Genomic DNA, 14575 nt, shown 5'->3' on the forward strand with positions numbered 1-14575 from the left:
AGAAGCAAAGAGAATATCTACATAAATCTGCCATAATTCTCCAACAAGAATAAAATGTCGAATCAAGAAGGGTAAGATTTCTGGGATTTTGTCGCCCCATAAGTCATAAGAGAACGTTTCACTATTGAAGCCAACAATTTTACAATACCATAAACCAAGAAATGGCACAATCTGAATATTACACACCAAGAAAATCATCCTCTGAATGCTATACTACATTACAAAAAGAAAGGAATAAATTCCAAGGAAATTATCTTGGGTGATGATGTACATGATATGAATTCTTACCGCAGTACTGATTTAGTGCTATTGCATTTGTACCATCTACTTTGAAACTGTACAGCCAAGACCACCATATACCTCTCTACTACTCCAACATATCTACAATATACATCCAATATATCGGTAGAGAATCAGATGACCATTTTTACCTTTCACCATCTAATGTACAACAATGCATATTCGTCCAAATTCGTCTTCAAATCCCAGTCGGAATGGTTGAAGGAGGCTTTGTGGTTGCAGGTGGAATTTGGTCCGTTGGCAAAGCAGAAGGCGTGGTAGCTTGAACTGGAGATGCAGTCATATTTCGTGCTGGAGTTTGGGCTCGTGGTGTAGTGATGCCTTCTGTGGGATAATCAGGCACATCCAAGCTCTCCCAGTCGTCGATGATAGCTGTGGTAGGAAGTCATGGAATGTGGTGTTGGATGAGAATGAAATCTATAACAGACAAAAAAATATTTATACATACATTCTACGCTCCACATGTCAGTGTAGCTTATATCCGCATCCGACGACAGCCAATAATCAGCACCACTCTGCATAAATCAGATGTCAGACTGGAGTTAAAAGAGAAGTCAAGATGCATGTGTTCAGATGTAATGTAGTTTGTTCCTACTCCCTCCATCCACGAAAATAGCCTCATTTCTCCATTTTGGTCCCTTCCATCAAAATCAGTCTCATTTCTATTTATAGAAACCTTCTCATCACTTTATTTTCTCTCTCCTACTTTAGCCACTTTTTCTCCTACTTTACCAATTGTGCATTGAAACTAGTGCAGTCCACAATGGGACTGTTTTTCGTTGATGGAGGGAGTGATATACGTTTACTCTTGTCTCTTCATATCAGCATTTACTAAGTCATGTTTATCTGCAGTGACTTACATCAACTTCTGGCACTATCTTGAGGATTCCACTCACGAAATCATGTGATGTACTCACATCCGGACACATCCTTTGTATCTCTTCTCCTTGAATACCAGTTTCACTAACTCCGGTTTCCGGCCTTGGAGATGGTACAGAAGCATAATCATTAGCCTGTACTCCCGGCACAGCAGGAATGCTTGGTTGTTCTTCGACAGCATCAACCTCCTCAAATTTTTCCTCATATTGACTGAAGAGATGGAGATAGGACAGAAAAAATAAGAAGAAATAACTGTGATACTCCAAATAGAATAAATATTTAGGACGGATCAGATTACCACATCCAACTACATTCTGATGAGTTGTAGTATATCTTTACCTAGGAAAGCTAAATGAGGAAACATGAAAAGGAGGGAGAAATAAAACATGGAGTACCTGACAAGGTAAACATCGATAGGCGCCATTGTGCTCCGAAGAACTATTCTGTACCTTCTCTGTGGATAATCAACTGCCTGTAGGAGGTTGAGAAACGAATGTTCACTAGTGGTTACATCAGGAACTATTTTGATTCTCCAAGTTACTCCAACGAAAAGAAGATAAAAAAAGGTTACCTCATCAGGATCTGGAACTTCTAGAGTAGTTCCATGAGGAGCTTTGATTGCTATAAGAGTTTCGTTCTGGAAGACGCAACATAACTACATTTTAGATCTAAAACACTCAAAATTTAGGGTAGGGTACGCAACAGTTGCCAAGCTCATACCTTGAAGCAGGGTAAGCATTTTATATCATCTTCTGTGACAAAAAGCCACCTAGGAAAACATGCGATAAATGGTAAAGACATACCCCGATCGGCTTAAATAGTTCAGTTCCATGAAAAATAGGTAGATCATAATGCTACCTTTCATTGCCTTTGTCTTCAATCATGCCCCTCAACGTTTCTTGCATTTCTCTGAGATAAAAGAGAACTTATTAGAAGATTTGCACTCTAAATAGTAAATGAGGAAGTATGTTTTTGACATTGAGTTTTGAAAGTGTATGAACCTTATGCAGTCATCTAATCGGGACTCCTCGATGTTTAGATTTTCAAGCTCTTCCTGGAGAAAGCAAGTAAAGTCAAGGACATATCTAGCATCATTTACGATAACACTTGTGGCATTGAGGTAAGCCATAAAACTCAATAAAGCTTGCTCAAGGTATAGTGGTTCCCATGAATATTTGTAAATGTTCTTATGCATAATTACTAAATAATGTGTTCCGTATCTTATGATGCAAAAATATGTCACGCTACTCAGGTACTTGGACTCATCAATAACATAAAGGGTCAAGGGACAATCCAAATGGTATGACACTACTAGAAGCAGCAAATAGCAAAGAAACAATGAGGTAAAACCTAAAAGGACAATGAAAATTAAGTGAAATAGCGAAAGAAAACTTTGTGCAGCTATACAATTTATACATCTAATGTTAATTTACCTGTAGAGCAGGTGCACTCTCATCAGCTTCCCCTGGTCTAGCTACATCTAAACCCCTGCCAGATACGAGGGTAAACATTACTTTCATGGTGTTATCTTATTATTCTTATTGATTCTGAAGGGAATGTGAAATGTTAATGGAAAAACAAAAAACAATTAAATTTAAAGATATTAGATAAGTCTTTTCATACTTCCACTGGATTCTGTTCTTGAGATTCTTTTCTACAAGGCCAATGCCTTCAAGTACATTAGTAATATCATATATACGCCTCTTCTGTACCTGTTGAATGAAAAAGATGTCAGTAACAAAACATGGTTACGTAAATCATTGTTTATCAACATAATTACCTCTAAAGTATCTGCAGCTTTATTCAAATCTAGAACACCATCTTTTGCATGTTTGATTAGATTGATGAACTTTTTTGTCAAGAGACCTGAGAAGATAATATATCTTAATGACTTCATCCTCGGATAAACAGAACGAATTGGGATTGGAAGAGTTTCAAGTGAGAGTCACGCAAACACATGAATTCGACAAGGGGCACAGAAAAATGATAGCAAAACAAGCATAGGGCTATTTCTCATACCTAGTGAGCTATCATAACGACAAGGACCAACAGGGGTGAGATTATTGCCACTAGGAGACCCTGCAAAAAAAGTGTAAGAACTATTATTTCTAGCCCAATTTGCAAATTTTGGACAAAATAAAAGTATGACAGAAGTACTCATGAAATACAATTGTGAGTCTAATAAAAAGATATTGCTACAGAGTTTCAGTAAGATAGAATTTGATCAAACTCCCACTCACCAACATTTGGCATGGGGGCTAGAGATCCGGCCCTATTGGCCTTTGTCCTTGAAACCTTTTGTTTTCCTGATTTTGTAGGTGGTGGTGTCTGAAAGGGACCTTTCGGGGCATTAACATTGCCAGGACCTGCATTATTGTCAGCAGGTTCCACTTCAGGTTCTGCTACTCCAGTTTTCCGCTTTAATGGTTTACAAACAAGAAATAAGCAAACAAAAATCAGCAGCAAAACTGAAAAATTATCCCCCAACAAATTAAGCTTCTTGGCAAGAATAGAGGAGTCCCCAAGGACCATAAATCACATAACATGTCTATGAAAACACTACATTATTTTAGCACAACTATAAACAATAGACTGGATCTATATGCTAACCATGAGCGCATAAACGATCCATCAAAAATATTCATTGGATTCAATAAATAGCAGTCAGTCATTTAGCTATTTCCTTCAGATCCGAGACCCCAGTTATTTAAAAAAAACCAAAAAATACCAAACACCAATACTCCAACCTTTATCAGCCACATTAGTAGAACAGACCGATAAACAACCAATCAGAAAGATAAAATTCAAACCAATATGGTTCCAAGTTCCAACGCCCCAAACCTAAATTGTGCCGACCAACAGTTTAACACTTATAAAAGAAGATCGAAGTACAATATAAAGAAATCTACTATGTTCGATGGCTAAGGAATAAGACCAAATGCTGAGAGAAATAATGTTGACAAACCAGAACTAGAGTTATCATAAGATGCTTCAATTACTCAATGGAACAAAAAAACACAATCTTGTATCTTGACATTACTTCCAACCAGAGTTTTCAACGAGTTCAATTAACTCAACCTTTAGATGTACCCTTGGACCTAGATGAGCCAAATCAATGTCGTAGTTAAAAGTCCAATCAAAAATAGAAAAATTCTGAACATATGAGCAAGAGAGGATGACAAATCGTGCAATGCATCTAAAGCACAGATCAGGTTATCAAGCAATCCAGACAAAGCTGAAGTTTAACACGGATGAACATGAACCAGACAGTAGATCAGCACCACCCTAAATAACACATAAACAGAACATTGTGGATGAATCACTGGATCATTAAGGACTTACTAATTTATTTGTATTCAAATAGACAAATAACTCAGATAAACGCAAAATTTTAATGATGGCCTTTAATGGAAAAAGTTCAGCGCTTTTCAACTATAATAGACCTGATCCTACAAATAAATCGAACCTGCTCGTTGCAAATTTTTTAACATAAACCATTCATCATGTTATACTCATTGAAAAGCTTCAAGACCATAACAGAGAAAATCAATGTACACAATCAGATCCCAGAAGAAAATCTATACTCAGACCATAAAACTGAAAAGTAAATAAGAAATGCTTGAAAAAAACCACGAAACACTCATCAGCTATACTTAATTCACAAAATACACCAACAGAAAAAGCAAATGCATCTCCATAAGAAACCCTCTAGTCCTATTTCAACGTTGCCACAAAAACTGCAAGTAAACACGACAAACCCCAATTCCAAGTTAAGAAGAAAACTCAGAACACTCACAGGGCGCTTGTTGACAACAACGGCCTCAGAAAATTCTTGATCAGGGTCACCACTAGCAAAGTGGTGGTAGTCGCCTCCTCCTCCACCACCAAAAGGCGACTTCATGGAAGTGAAAGGCAACTGCTTTCTAGAAGTCGAAAGAGGCGTCTTCCGCTGCATGATGCGATCTCTTTCTGTCCAGCTAAAAAAGGATTCTTGAATTGTGCAATCAATTGAATAATTGATTTTGGAGGTTTTAGGGGTTTGATGGGGAAGGAGTCGAAGGGGTGAAGGTGATGAGAATTGGGATGAGAATGAAGTGAGGGTTTAAAGAGACAACAACAGTAAAAAAGAGGGAAAGAAAATTGAAGAAAACGAGGGAATGAGAGTGAGAGATGCAATGTGGTGTGGTTCAGATATAGATGTGGAGGGAACCAACCTCATTTCCTTTTTTACCCTTTCCTTTAATTCACAATTAATATTTTAGTATGGTTCATTTCTTTTTTAGTTTTAATATAGATATTAGAATATTAGACTAGTGTCACTTTGTTAAATTTACACCTATTTTTTGTTATCGAAAAATTACACGGCTTGCTTTATCAAAGTCAACTTCAGTCAGTTACTCGATTGCATTACTTTAATATATTCGATTCGATCTGTACTACGTTCAATATGTCAATTCTCCAGTAAAAGAAAAAACACTAGGATGTTAACTTTGTAATAAATTGATATTTGACACTGATTAACGTGACGTGCTTTATTAAAAGTCAACGTCACTCGATTGCTCGGTTTCATTACTTCAATATATTCGATTCCATCCTTATGATTTGCTTTATTAAAGTCAGCGTCACCGAAATATGATTGCATTACTCCAATATATTCGTGACAATCCATACTACTTTCAAAATGTCAACTCTTCCATAAAAAAAAATTGGGATATTAAATTTGCAACAAATTGATATTCGTGGCATTAGAGTTATGTTAAGGATTCAGCTTAGGTAAATGATTATGCATTAATTGCTTAAACTAATTTTTTGATTATCACAATCACTAGGATGTTGGACGCTGGCAAGGCGAAGCCAACCAATTGTTTCAGGCTTTAGAAACGTCAAAGCATAGCTAAATTAAGTAAGCCAATAAGATATAAGCATAAGTGACGACAGTTAAAAAATTATAAAATTCTTTTTAGTGAGAGATCTTGGATTCAATCTGGCCTACATGCTCTGTTTATTATTTCTCATAGTATAAAAAGTTTTACCACAAAACTAATTAGTGTGTTGAAAATTGACATAAATTTTTATGTCATCATAGTGGTGATGGAGTATCTATTCATATTCACTACATCATTGTAATTAGCATTGGATTTTAGATATTGTAATTTGTAAAACATTGAAAAATATTAAATAAGTATAGTATTTATTATGTAATCATTCACAACTGTGTGTTAGTTAATATAATGTAGACATTAGTAGCTAATAGCATATTTAATCAGCACTTAACAAAGCCAATTACATATATAGTAAATTAACAAATAATTAAAAGAAATGTGAAAATTTGGTTGTGTGAAAATTAGAATGAAAAATAGCTCTGAGTTTCTGTTTCCATTAGTTTTATTTTAATGAAATGGGGAAGCCGGTTTATAAGAAAAAAATGGCTAAATATTCGCGCCTTAAGTTTGCACCGTTAAGTAAGCGATATTTTGGCGCGTATTTACATTCAATCGTGACACTTATGAGCCTCAGTTGGGCTCATTTCTACTTAGGCTAAACAATTGGGCTCAATATGCGGCCCTTCAATTTTCTTTTAATTCTTTCTATATTGCCAGTAGTATTATTTGTTTCAATTTTAGGTTGATGAATAATGACGTAGAAGTCTTTATTTATTAGTTTATTTATTACTTTAATTATTCAGGCTTTTATTGTATTTATATATTTTTATCTAATTTACGAGTGCTCCAACTGACCGTCGTTATAAAGAGAAAAAATTCCCTAGTCAAGGAATACCAAGGTGGCAATCCTATTTGGTATGTCACGCCCATAAACTTTTGACAAATGAAAATGTATATAACCCCAAATTCCAACTAGATATATAAATTTGGAAACAATCTAAACATAAATGTACACCATTTATTATATAGAAAGTTTATGCATATTTCTATATATAAACACTAAATAATACTACTAGTAACATAATAATTGGGATGACGATCACTTTTTTTTTAATACTCAGTTTTAGTTTATAAAATTTTAAATTTAATTGCTTTATCATGCTATAATCATTTGTCTTATTTTATTTATGAAGTTTTTTCATGCTATATTAAAAATAATATAATAAAATTAATTTCTAGATCATCTTAATAAGATTAGTTTTTTAGATTATCTTATTATTATTAAAATTTTTATAATTTAACAAAATGTATAATATTCATACAATTAATGTCTGGCTATAAATTACGTATTTAATTTAATTTATACACTACATAATCATTTGTATTATTAATTAAATTTATATAGAGTAGTATTTAATGTCAACAAATTTGAAGTTATAGTTGCACTTTTTATTTGTCTACATTTTTTATATTTATAAAGAAGTAAAAAAGTAATCTCCTAAAACTCTTAAAATGAGTGATGTTATTAATTTTGAACTATATTAATTTACGAGTAAGATGACTTAGTGAAAAAATAATTTTATATTATTAAAAAAATGAAATGATGGACCTATATGTACAGTGTATTTATTATACATAGAATGTGCACAAACTTTCCATATAATAAATGATGTATACTTATATTTAGAGTGTTTTCATAATCTAATATATTTAGTTGGAATTGGGGTTATACATATTTCCACTTGTCAAAAATTTATTAGTGTGACATACCAAATAGGATTGCCACTTTGGTGTTCCTTGACTAGTGAATTTTTTCTCCATTATAAATTCTAAGAGCCCTGGTTTTTGCCTGACATGGCAAAAAAATGAAGTTTTATATGGGAACTCTCATTGTTTGGTTAAATTGAATGATAGACTTATATTTTATAACCCTTTAGTCCCCTAAAAATAGAGATAATAATCCAAAATTAAATGCAAAATTGGTCAAATATGACAAAGATATAATTATCCATATTTGAAAAGGCTTCATTGGATATATCGCACAAATGGTCATTTTACAAAAAATCGTCCAAGCAATGCAAAACCGGTCGACCACCGAGGCCATATAGTGTAAAGTCAGCAGTCGGATAACTTGGTCCAATCAAATCTTGCGATTTTTGAGGATTTGCTTGGTTTTTGAAGCTCAATCTTGCAAAAATTGAAAATAAGTAGGGTGACTGTTTGGAGACGTGATTATGATTTCTGATTTCTGCACCAAGATTTCATTTTCAAGATACAATAAAAATGCCCCTGTTTTTTTCACCATCACCATCTTATCAAAGCAACAATTCCCCGGCCCTTTTCATCCTCTACGACTATCATCTTATTGCAACAACATTTCTATAAGCCCATACGAATAATGAGGTCAAATTCGAGCTCCCACAAGCTTCACTGCACCAAAATTTTCCATCATCTCCAGTTTCACTGTTGGGTCACAGTTTCTTCGCCTGGTGCCACCCCCATTTGCCGGATCTCAGAATCAAGATTGGGTTTTGGGAGATTCCAGTGGGCCCTTTCGGAAAATTTTCATGATTGTCATCTCAAAAGGTCAGGGCAGCAACATCCGGAGCCTCAAAAGAATCGAGCCCAGACAGCGAAATCTGAGCCCCAAAGCCCGACATGAGATAAAGAATCTGGCCATTGTTTTCGGGGTGTGGTATTTCTAACACACCATTTTCAATATTCACACTTGTGTCAATTTATAATTTCCAACTAAATTTACATGCACATATATCAAGTAAGTGAGCTCCTCAACTGTGGAGAGAGGAAAGAGGGCTTCCAAAATGCACAGGCAAAGAATCAAAAAATTGTATGAAAAAGATGATCAAGAATCCAAATTATCCTACACAGTTTCCACCACCCACAATAGAAGTCATGCCTTCTTGCTATTGGATCTTTCCAGCTATCGGAAAAGGGCAAATACAAGTTGAGGATAAAGTAAAGTAAACTAAAATAAAATAAAATAAAACTACACATACATTCTAGTTGGAGGAAGGCCATCATAATACTATACTCATAGTATGACAAAATTCCCACCATAAGATGCATATGCCAGTGTATCTGAGAAGGATTACAACATCAGAGCCTAACAACCACCATTTATGTTCTATCCACTTCCACACCACTATAAGATGCATAATAAGCCTATATTGGGGGAGGATTTCTACTTAAGAAATGTTAAATCATTGAAAAACTATCTTGCCAAACACCATGGAAAATGAAGCATTTGCCAATTCTAGACTGCTTCAAGAGCTGATAAACCTCTAGGTTCTGTTGAAAAAGTATCTGAGGTTATAAAACTTTATCCTACCCGAGGCAACACTCAGTATTGTGAAATTTAAATCAGAAGTAGCAGGGATGTGCACGGAATAAGCAAAAACTATCTGAGATAGCGCATGACGCATCCTAGCTCTAAAATGATATGGTTGAGCAGAACTGCAGAAGCAAGAATAAACCTAGAGCAGACATGGTAGTGCAACTATAGCACGAACCCGAATATATAGCCTTTCATGTATGGGAGGATTTAGCACTGACATTACTAGCGGCCCTTGACCTTGACCACGACCCCGAGCCCTAATCCAACTTCTCTCATACTATGATTTCCTTATATTATAAAATAATGAAATAACCATCCGCTCTTTAGCATACAAAACCACAGTTTCTCCCTTGCACCACAGTTTTCCCATCAATTTCAACAGAAACATGCATATAAACCAATGTACTGAAGAATAAGTTCCATTTATTGGTTGATGCAAGATTGGACATAACAAAGCCCATAGAAGTAAGACCTAGAGATGACGTATGTCGTCATGGAGGAAAGTACTGTAATTTAAAATCCACAAACAAACTAATTTCTCACACAACAATTCCTTCTATGAATTGAAGAGATTCAAATCAATGTCCAATGTCCTAACGTTTTATTAGCAATTTCTCTTCTTATGCTACCCCAAAACCCCAACCCCAACAGTTTCGCCCCACAATCGAAACCTTCTCTAGAGGCAGAGGATGTAAGACAATGAATAAAACTAAGATTGACAAACACAAGCTCCATTGCTCTAAATCTAATAGAAATTTATAATCAACCAACAATAAAAAATCAAGAGCAATTTCTCATCTTACACTATCCCAAAAGCACAACCCCAACAGTTTCGCCACCACAGTTGAAACCTTCTCTAGAGGCAGAGGATGTAAGACAATAAATAAAACTAAGAATGACAAACACAAACTCCATTGCTCTAAATCTAATAGAAAAAATATAATCAACCAACAATGAAAAAATCAAGAGCATAGAGAGTTCCATCATCCAACTATACATAGAACAGGGTTAATCTAGGAATCCAATAGCCTATATATCAAAATACAGAGCCAAATTAGATTCACACCCATTCAACGTCAAATAGCAAAAAGAGAAAAAGATATCCAACAAATTAAACCTAATTAGCTTTACCAAAGAATCCTCAATTCACCTCAAATCCCAACGCGGCACTGCCTCGCTCCGCCAGTTAACGCCCCCGACGCCCCATTGGTCGCCAATCCAAGCACCAGATCCCCGCAAAAAACCTTGAGAAACCTCCTCCGAGTCCTCCACGCCTTCGCCTCGAACCGAACCCTAGAAACCACCCTCACATTGAAGTTGACATTGCCATTCTTCCCCCTCTCGCGAGTAATCCCATCCACCGCCGACTTGTCGAGAAAGCTCCCGGCGTCGGCGAATCTGGCCGTGAGAGAGGTCTCGTTCCTCGTGCCCTGGTAGAAGGGCGCGACGGAGGTCTCGGAGAGGGAGTAGGCTTGGTAGAAAATGGCGGTCTGGACTTGATCGTAGCCGAGCGTCATCTTTTTGTTAGGGTTTCTGGCGGTGAGCTTGAGCTCGGAGGTGAAGGAGGTGAGCGAGTCGTTGCCGATCGTGAAATTGGAGATGGAGAACGAGTCGACTCGGAACTCGGGGAGCTGGGGGCGGAGGACGAGCCAGACGATGAAGGTGACGGTGCCGAAGATGACGACGAGGCCGATCACGAAGGCGAAGATGCGGCGGAGGCAGGTGGCGCGGTGGATGGAGTCGGCGTCGTACTGGTAGTTGTGGTGCTGGTAGGGATTGGTCTGGTAGTAGTAGGCGCTGGGGGGAGGAGCCGCGGCGGCGTAGGGATAGGCGGTTCCGGCAGGCGGCGGGCCGGCGGCGGAGTAGCCGTTGGTCTGCGGATTTGCGGCCGGGTAGCCTGTGACAGGCCTGTTGCGGTCGTCCATTGCGGGAATCGCGGCGGATCGTCGGAGAATCGGAAAATCGCACGCAGTGGATGTGTTTTGCGTGTTTCTAGAGAGAGAGAGAGAGAGAGAGTTGATGCTAAGTATGTTGATACTGCTCTGTTAAGCAGAGATTTGGGCGAAGAAGAAAATAAAAGGAATATTGTTGTAATTAGGAGTATTCATTTCTGAGAGAGACAACTTTCATTCCTATGTACGCGTCAAGGATTTCTTCATTTATTCGATTAATCTCAAACAAATTTATAGTACTAATAAAAAAGGTATAAATTGGGAAACCAAAACAAAAAAAACGGATAAAAATATTTGATTCATAGAAAATGCATATATTGATTACTTAGTTGGCATCTCTTCCATTTTTGTCGCCATGAATTTAAAATGGGTTATTCCACTATTCCTAAGTCGGTTGACCTATTATTTTCGTAAACAAAGAGGTAATGTGATTTTCAGTTATTGAGGAAAGTTGTTAAACATGTCAAATCAAATGCCGCCTTTCGTTACGAACCAAGGCTTTTCTTTGTTAACTTAGAGCATCCGCAATGGTCGGCTAGCGACCGGCTAGCCGATTCGTCGCGCTAGCCGAACCATTGCAGTCGGCGACCGCGAAATCGGCTAGCGCTTCGGCGTGGGCTGGCCGATCGCTCGTCGCTGGCCGATCGGCCAGCGCCGATTTTTGATTTTTTTTTTTTTTTAAAAAACCTATATAAACGCGATTTTCGTTTCATTTTCATTTGCACCACTTGTTTTAACGAGTTTTCTCTCTCTCTAACTTTCTATACAATAGCATCATCGAGCGATGGATCACAACAACGAGTCCAGTCCAGCGACGAGTGGATCTCAGACTCCCACGGTACCTGTGGGATCTGGATGGGGGCAGATGGCCCCGGGGTTTAACATCCCTTGGAATCAGATGATGGGGATGATGGCCGGTGCGCCGGGGGGGCGATGGGGGGGAACCGGGGGGGTATGCCGTGGGGGATGCCGGGCGGCGGGCAGTCAGCGCCCGGGGGGGGGGGGGGTATGCCCCAGATGCAGCAGCAAATGATGCTGCAGCAGATGATGGGGATGATGTGGCAGGGCGGGATGCCGGGGGGGATGCAGCACGGTATGCATCCCGGGATGCAGGGGGATTCAGGGGTCACCGGGAGGGGACACGGTATATCGGCCGTCACTTGATTTTTTGACGGCTTCGTCTCACACGTCGACCCCAGTGGAGACGCAGTTCACTGGCGATGACCTTCTGTCATTGCATGATATGGGGATTGATCTCGGGGAAGATGATACTCACGTTCCAGCGAGGCGGGCCGCGCCGAAGAAGAAGACGAGGGGGAAGGGGAAGGGCAAGGCGGTCGGCGAGTCATCGCAGCCCGCTGCCCCTGGCCGGAGGAAGTGGACGGAGGATGAGTACGCCGGGGTGGCCAAGGGGTGGTTGGAGGTGTGTGACGATCCGCTGGTTGCGAACAACCAGCGGGTCGTCAACATGTGGTCGAAGATCAGAGATGCCTATAGGAGGCACTGCCCGCACGGGAAGGACTTCAGCAACGAGGAGGTCCGGAAGGGGTGGGAGCGCACCAGGGCCGCGGTGGGCCGTTTTGCGAATTTGTACGCCAATGCCCTCCGTCAGCTCAGAAGTGGGCAGAATGAGGACGACGCCCGGAGGATAGCCGCGAGTCAGTTCCCCTTGGAGGGGAAGTATAAGGAGTTCACCTTCTGGGAGTGCTTCTTGTTGTTGAAGGACTCCGAGAAATTCCGGGCGGGGTGCGACGCTGGGTGGCCGAAGAAGCAGCGACTGAACTATAGCGGCGACTACAGCGGCAGCAGCGGCGGATCCCACGACCTCCCCCCGGATGCTGAGGAGTTTCCATCCCCTCCTTCATTTACTGGTCGCCCCCGCCCGGTTGGACAGAAGCGGGCGCAGCGGGCTGCGAGGGGCGGATCCCCCCTATCGCCCCGCGAGGTCCAGTCCTCCGCCCTCCCACCCGCCCCACTCGAGTACCCTCTCCATTCGCGTAACCAAACGCGGGCTCAGATGTACAAGGTCTTCCAAGAGTGGAAGAACGCCACTGACCCCACGGAGAAGATGTTTCTTCACGAGATGCTCGAGAGCATGCGTGTTGATTTGGAGATCGCGAGGGCACGGCTAGCGGGTTCCGACGTGGGCTCAGATACCATGGGTGGCGGCGGCGGCGACGACGGCGAGGACGACGACGACGGCGATGAGGAGTAGAGAGTGGCGGGGCTCGTGTGTTGAAGCCTTTTTTTTTAAAAAAAAAATCATGTACTTTTTTTTAAAAAATCTTTGTACTTTTTTTAATTGGAATGAATTATTTTTCCCGTATATGTGTCGTAAATTTAATTCCGTATTTTAATCGTAATTTTAATTTCGTAAATGTAGTATATTTTGAATTATTTTTATTGCGGCTGGCCTAAATCTGATGTGACAAGTGTATTTTTTAGTGTTGCTGACGTGGCAGGGGAGAGAATGACTGGCCTATTGCTGGCCTATGGCTGACCTAAGCACCATTGCGGATGCTCTTATTCTAGGAAGTCTTGATTGTACTTTTACTTTTAAGACTCAAAATGTTAAGCCAAATTATAATTGTTCACCGAAATTAGATCAATTTTTAGTTTCAAACATTTAAATACTACTCCTGTAGTTTATTAATGCAACGCCAAGTTTGATCGTTTTAAAAAAATGTAGTTAAAAGAGAGTAGAAAAAATTAATGGAAGATTAGTAGAAATAATATTATGCAATACGAGCAAAAATTCTCTAATTTATACATACCAAATGACGTCATGAATGGATATGTTTAACATTATTTGACACGTGGAATCATAAATAGGTCATGTTTTAACTGTACTTAATGCAAATTTGAATCCATTCATACACCTAAATCAAGCATATAGAATTACCAAAGTAATGTATACTGTTTTACTAAGATAATCAATTGAGTAATAAAGATCAAAGTTTAGAAATATATTAAATACTAAAGTTTTTTATTTTATAAAAGAGGATCAATAATGGAGTAATGGACCAATGTAATCGTTCAAGAAAACAATAATCGGTAATAAAATGATAATTTATTCTAAAATAAATATGCTAAGCGGTAGCACTATGACTATATAAGGCAATTAATTGCGTACACTCCCCAATCAGTATAACTGAATTAGGTATAGACTTTCTGCATTTAATGGTACAGTTGCAAATCTAGACTTG

General features: G+C 39.0%; 2 protein-coding genes across 2 annotated transcripts; both read right to left on the reverse strand.

The window, feature by feature from the left end:
• Window positions 1-99: 99 nt before the first annotated feature.
• LOC125209269 (transcription factor E2FB-like) lies at window positions 100-5332 on the reverse strand. The gene is made up of 14 exons (XM_089067229.1): window positions 4976-5332; window positions 3420-3597; window positions 3199-3258; window positions 2960-3045; window positions 2803-2891; window positions 2613-2667; window positions 2181-2233; window positions 2038-2088; window positions 1900-1948; window positions 1751-1816; window positions 1575-1651; window positions 1161-1389; window positions 749-815; window positions 100-672 (listed from the first exon to the last, which is right to left on the reverse strand). The coding sequence occupies exons 1-14, from the start codon at window positions 5132-5134 to the stop codon at window positions 479-481; spliced, it is 1413 nt and encodes a 470-aa protein (XP_088923355.1). The 5' UTR covers window positions 5135-5332; the 3' UTR covers window positions 100-478.
• A 5039-nt stretch (window positions 5333-10371) lies between these two features.
• LOC125211443 (NDR1/HIN1-like protein 10) lies at window positions 10372-11554 on the reverse strand. Its single transcript, XM_048111240.2, has one exon. It carries the CDS (start codon window positions 11340-11342, stop codon window positions 10569-10571), a length of 774 nt encoding a protein of 257 aa, XP_047967197.1. The 5' UTR covers window positions 11343-11554; the 3' UTR covers window positions 10372-10568.
• Between the last annotated feature and the right edge of the window lie 3021 nt (window positions 11555-14575).

This window comes from Salvia hispanica, chromosome 3 (assembly GCF_029641045.1).
Source record: "Salvia hispanica isolate PSC_SH4W2 chromosome 3, Shi_PSC_v1, whole genome shotgun sequence".
Classification (NCBI taxonomy): Eukaryota; Viridiplantae; Streptophyta; class Magnoliopsida; order Lamiales; family Lamiaceae; genus Salvia; species Salvia hispanica.

Coding starts and splice junctions, on each gene's coding strand:
- LOC125209269 (XM_089067229.1), bottom strand. CDS start 5,134: ATGCAGCGGAAGACGCCTCTTTCGACTTCTAGAAAGCAGTTGCCTTTC. Junction 2,668..2,802: donor AAGAACAGAATCCAGTGGAA/GTATGAAAAGAC, acceptor CGTATCTGGCAG/GGGTTTAGATGTAGCTAGAC. Junction 1,817..1,899: donor AATGCTTACCCTGCTTCAAG/GTATGAGCTTGG, acceptor TGCGTCTTCCAG/AACGAAACTCTTATAGCAAT.
- LOC125211443 (XM_048111240.2), bottom strand. CDS start 11,342: ATGGACGACCGCAACAGGCCTGTCACAGGCTACCCGGCCGCAAATCCG.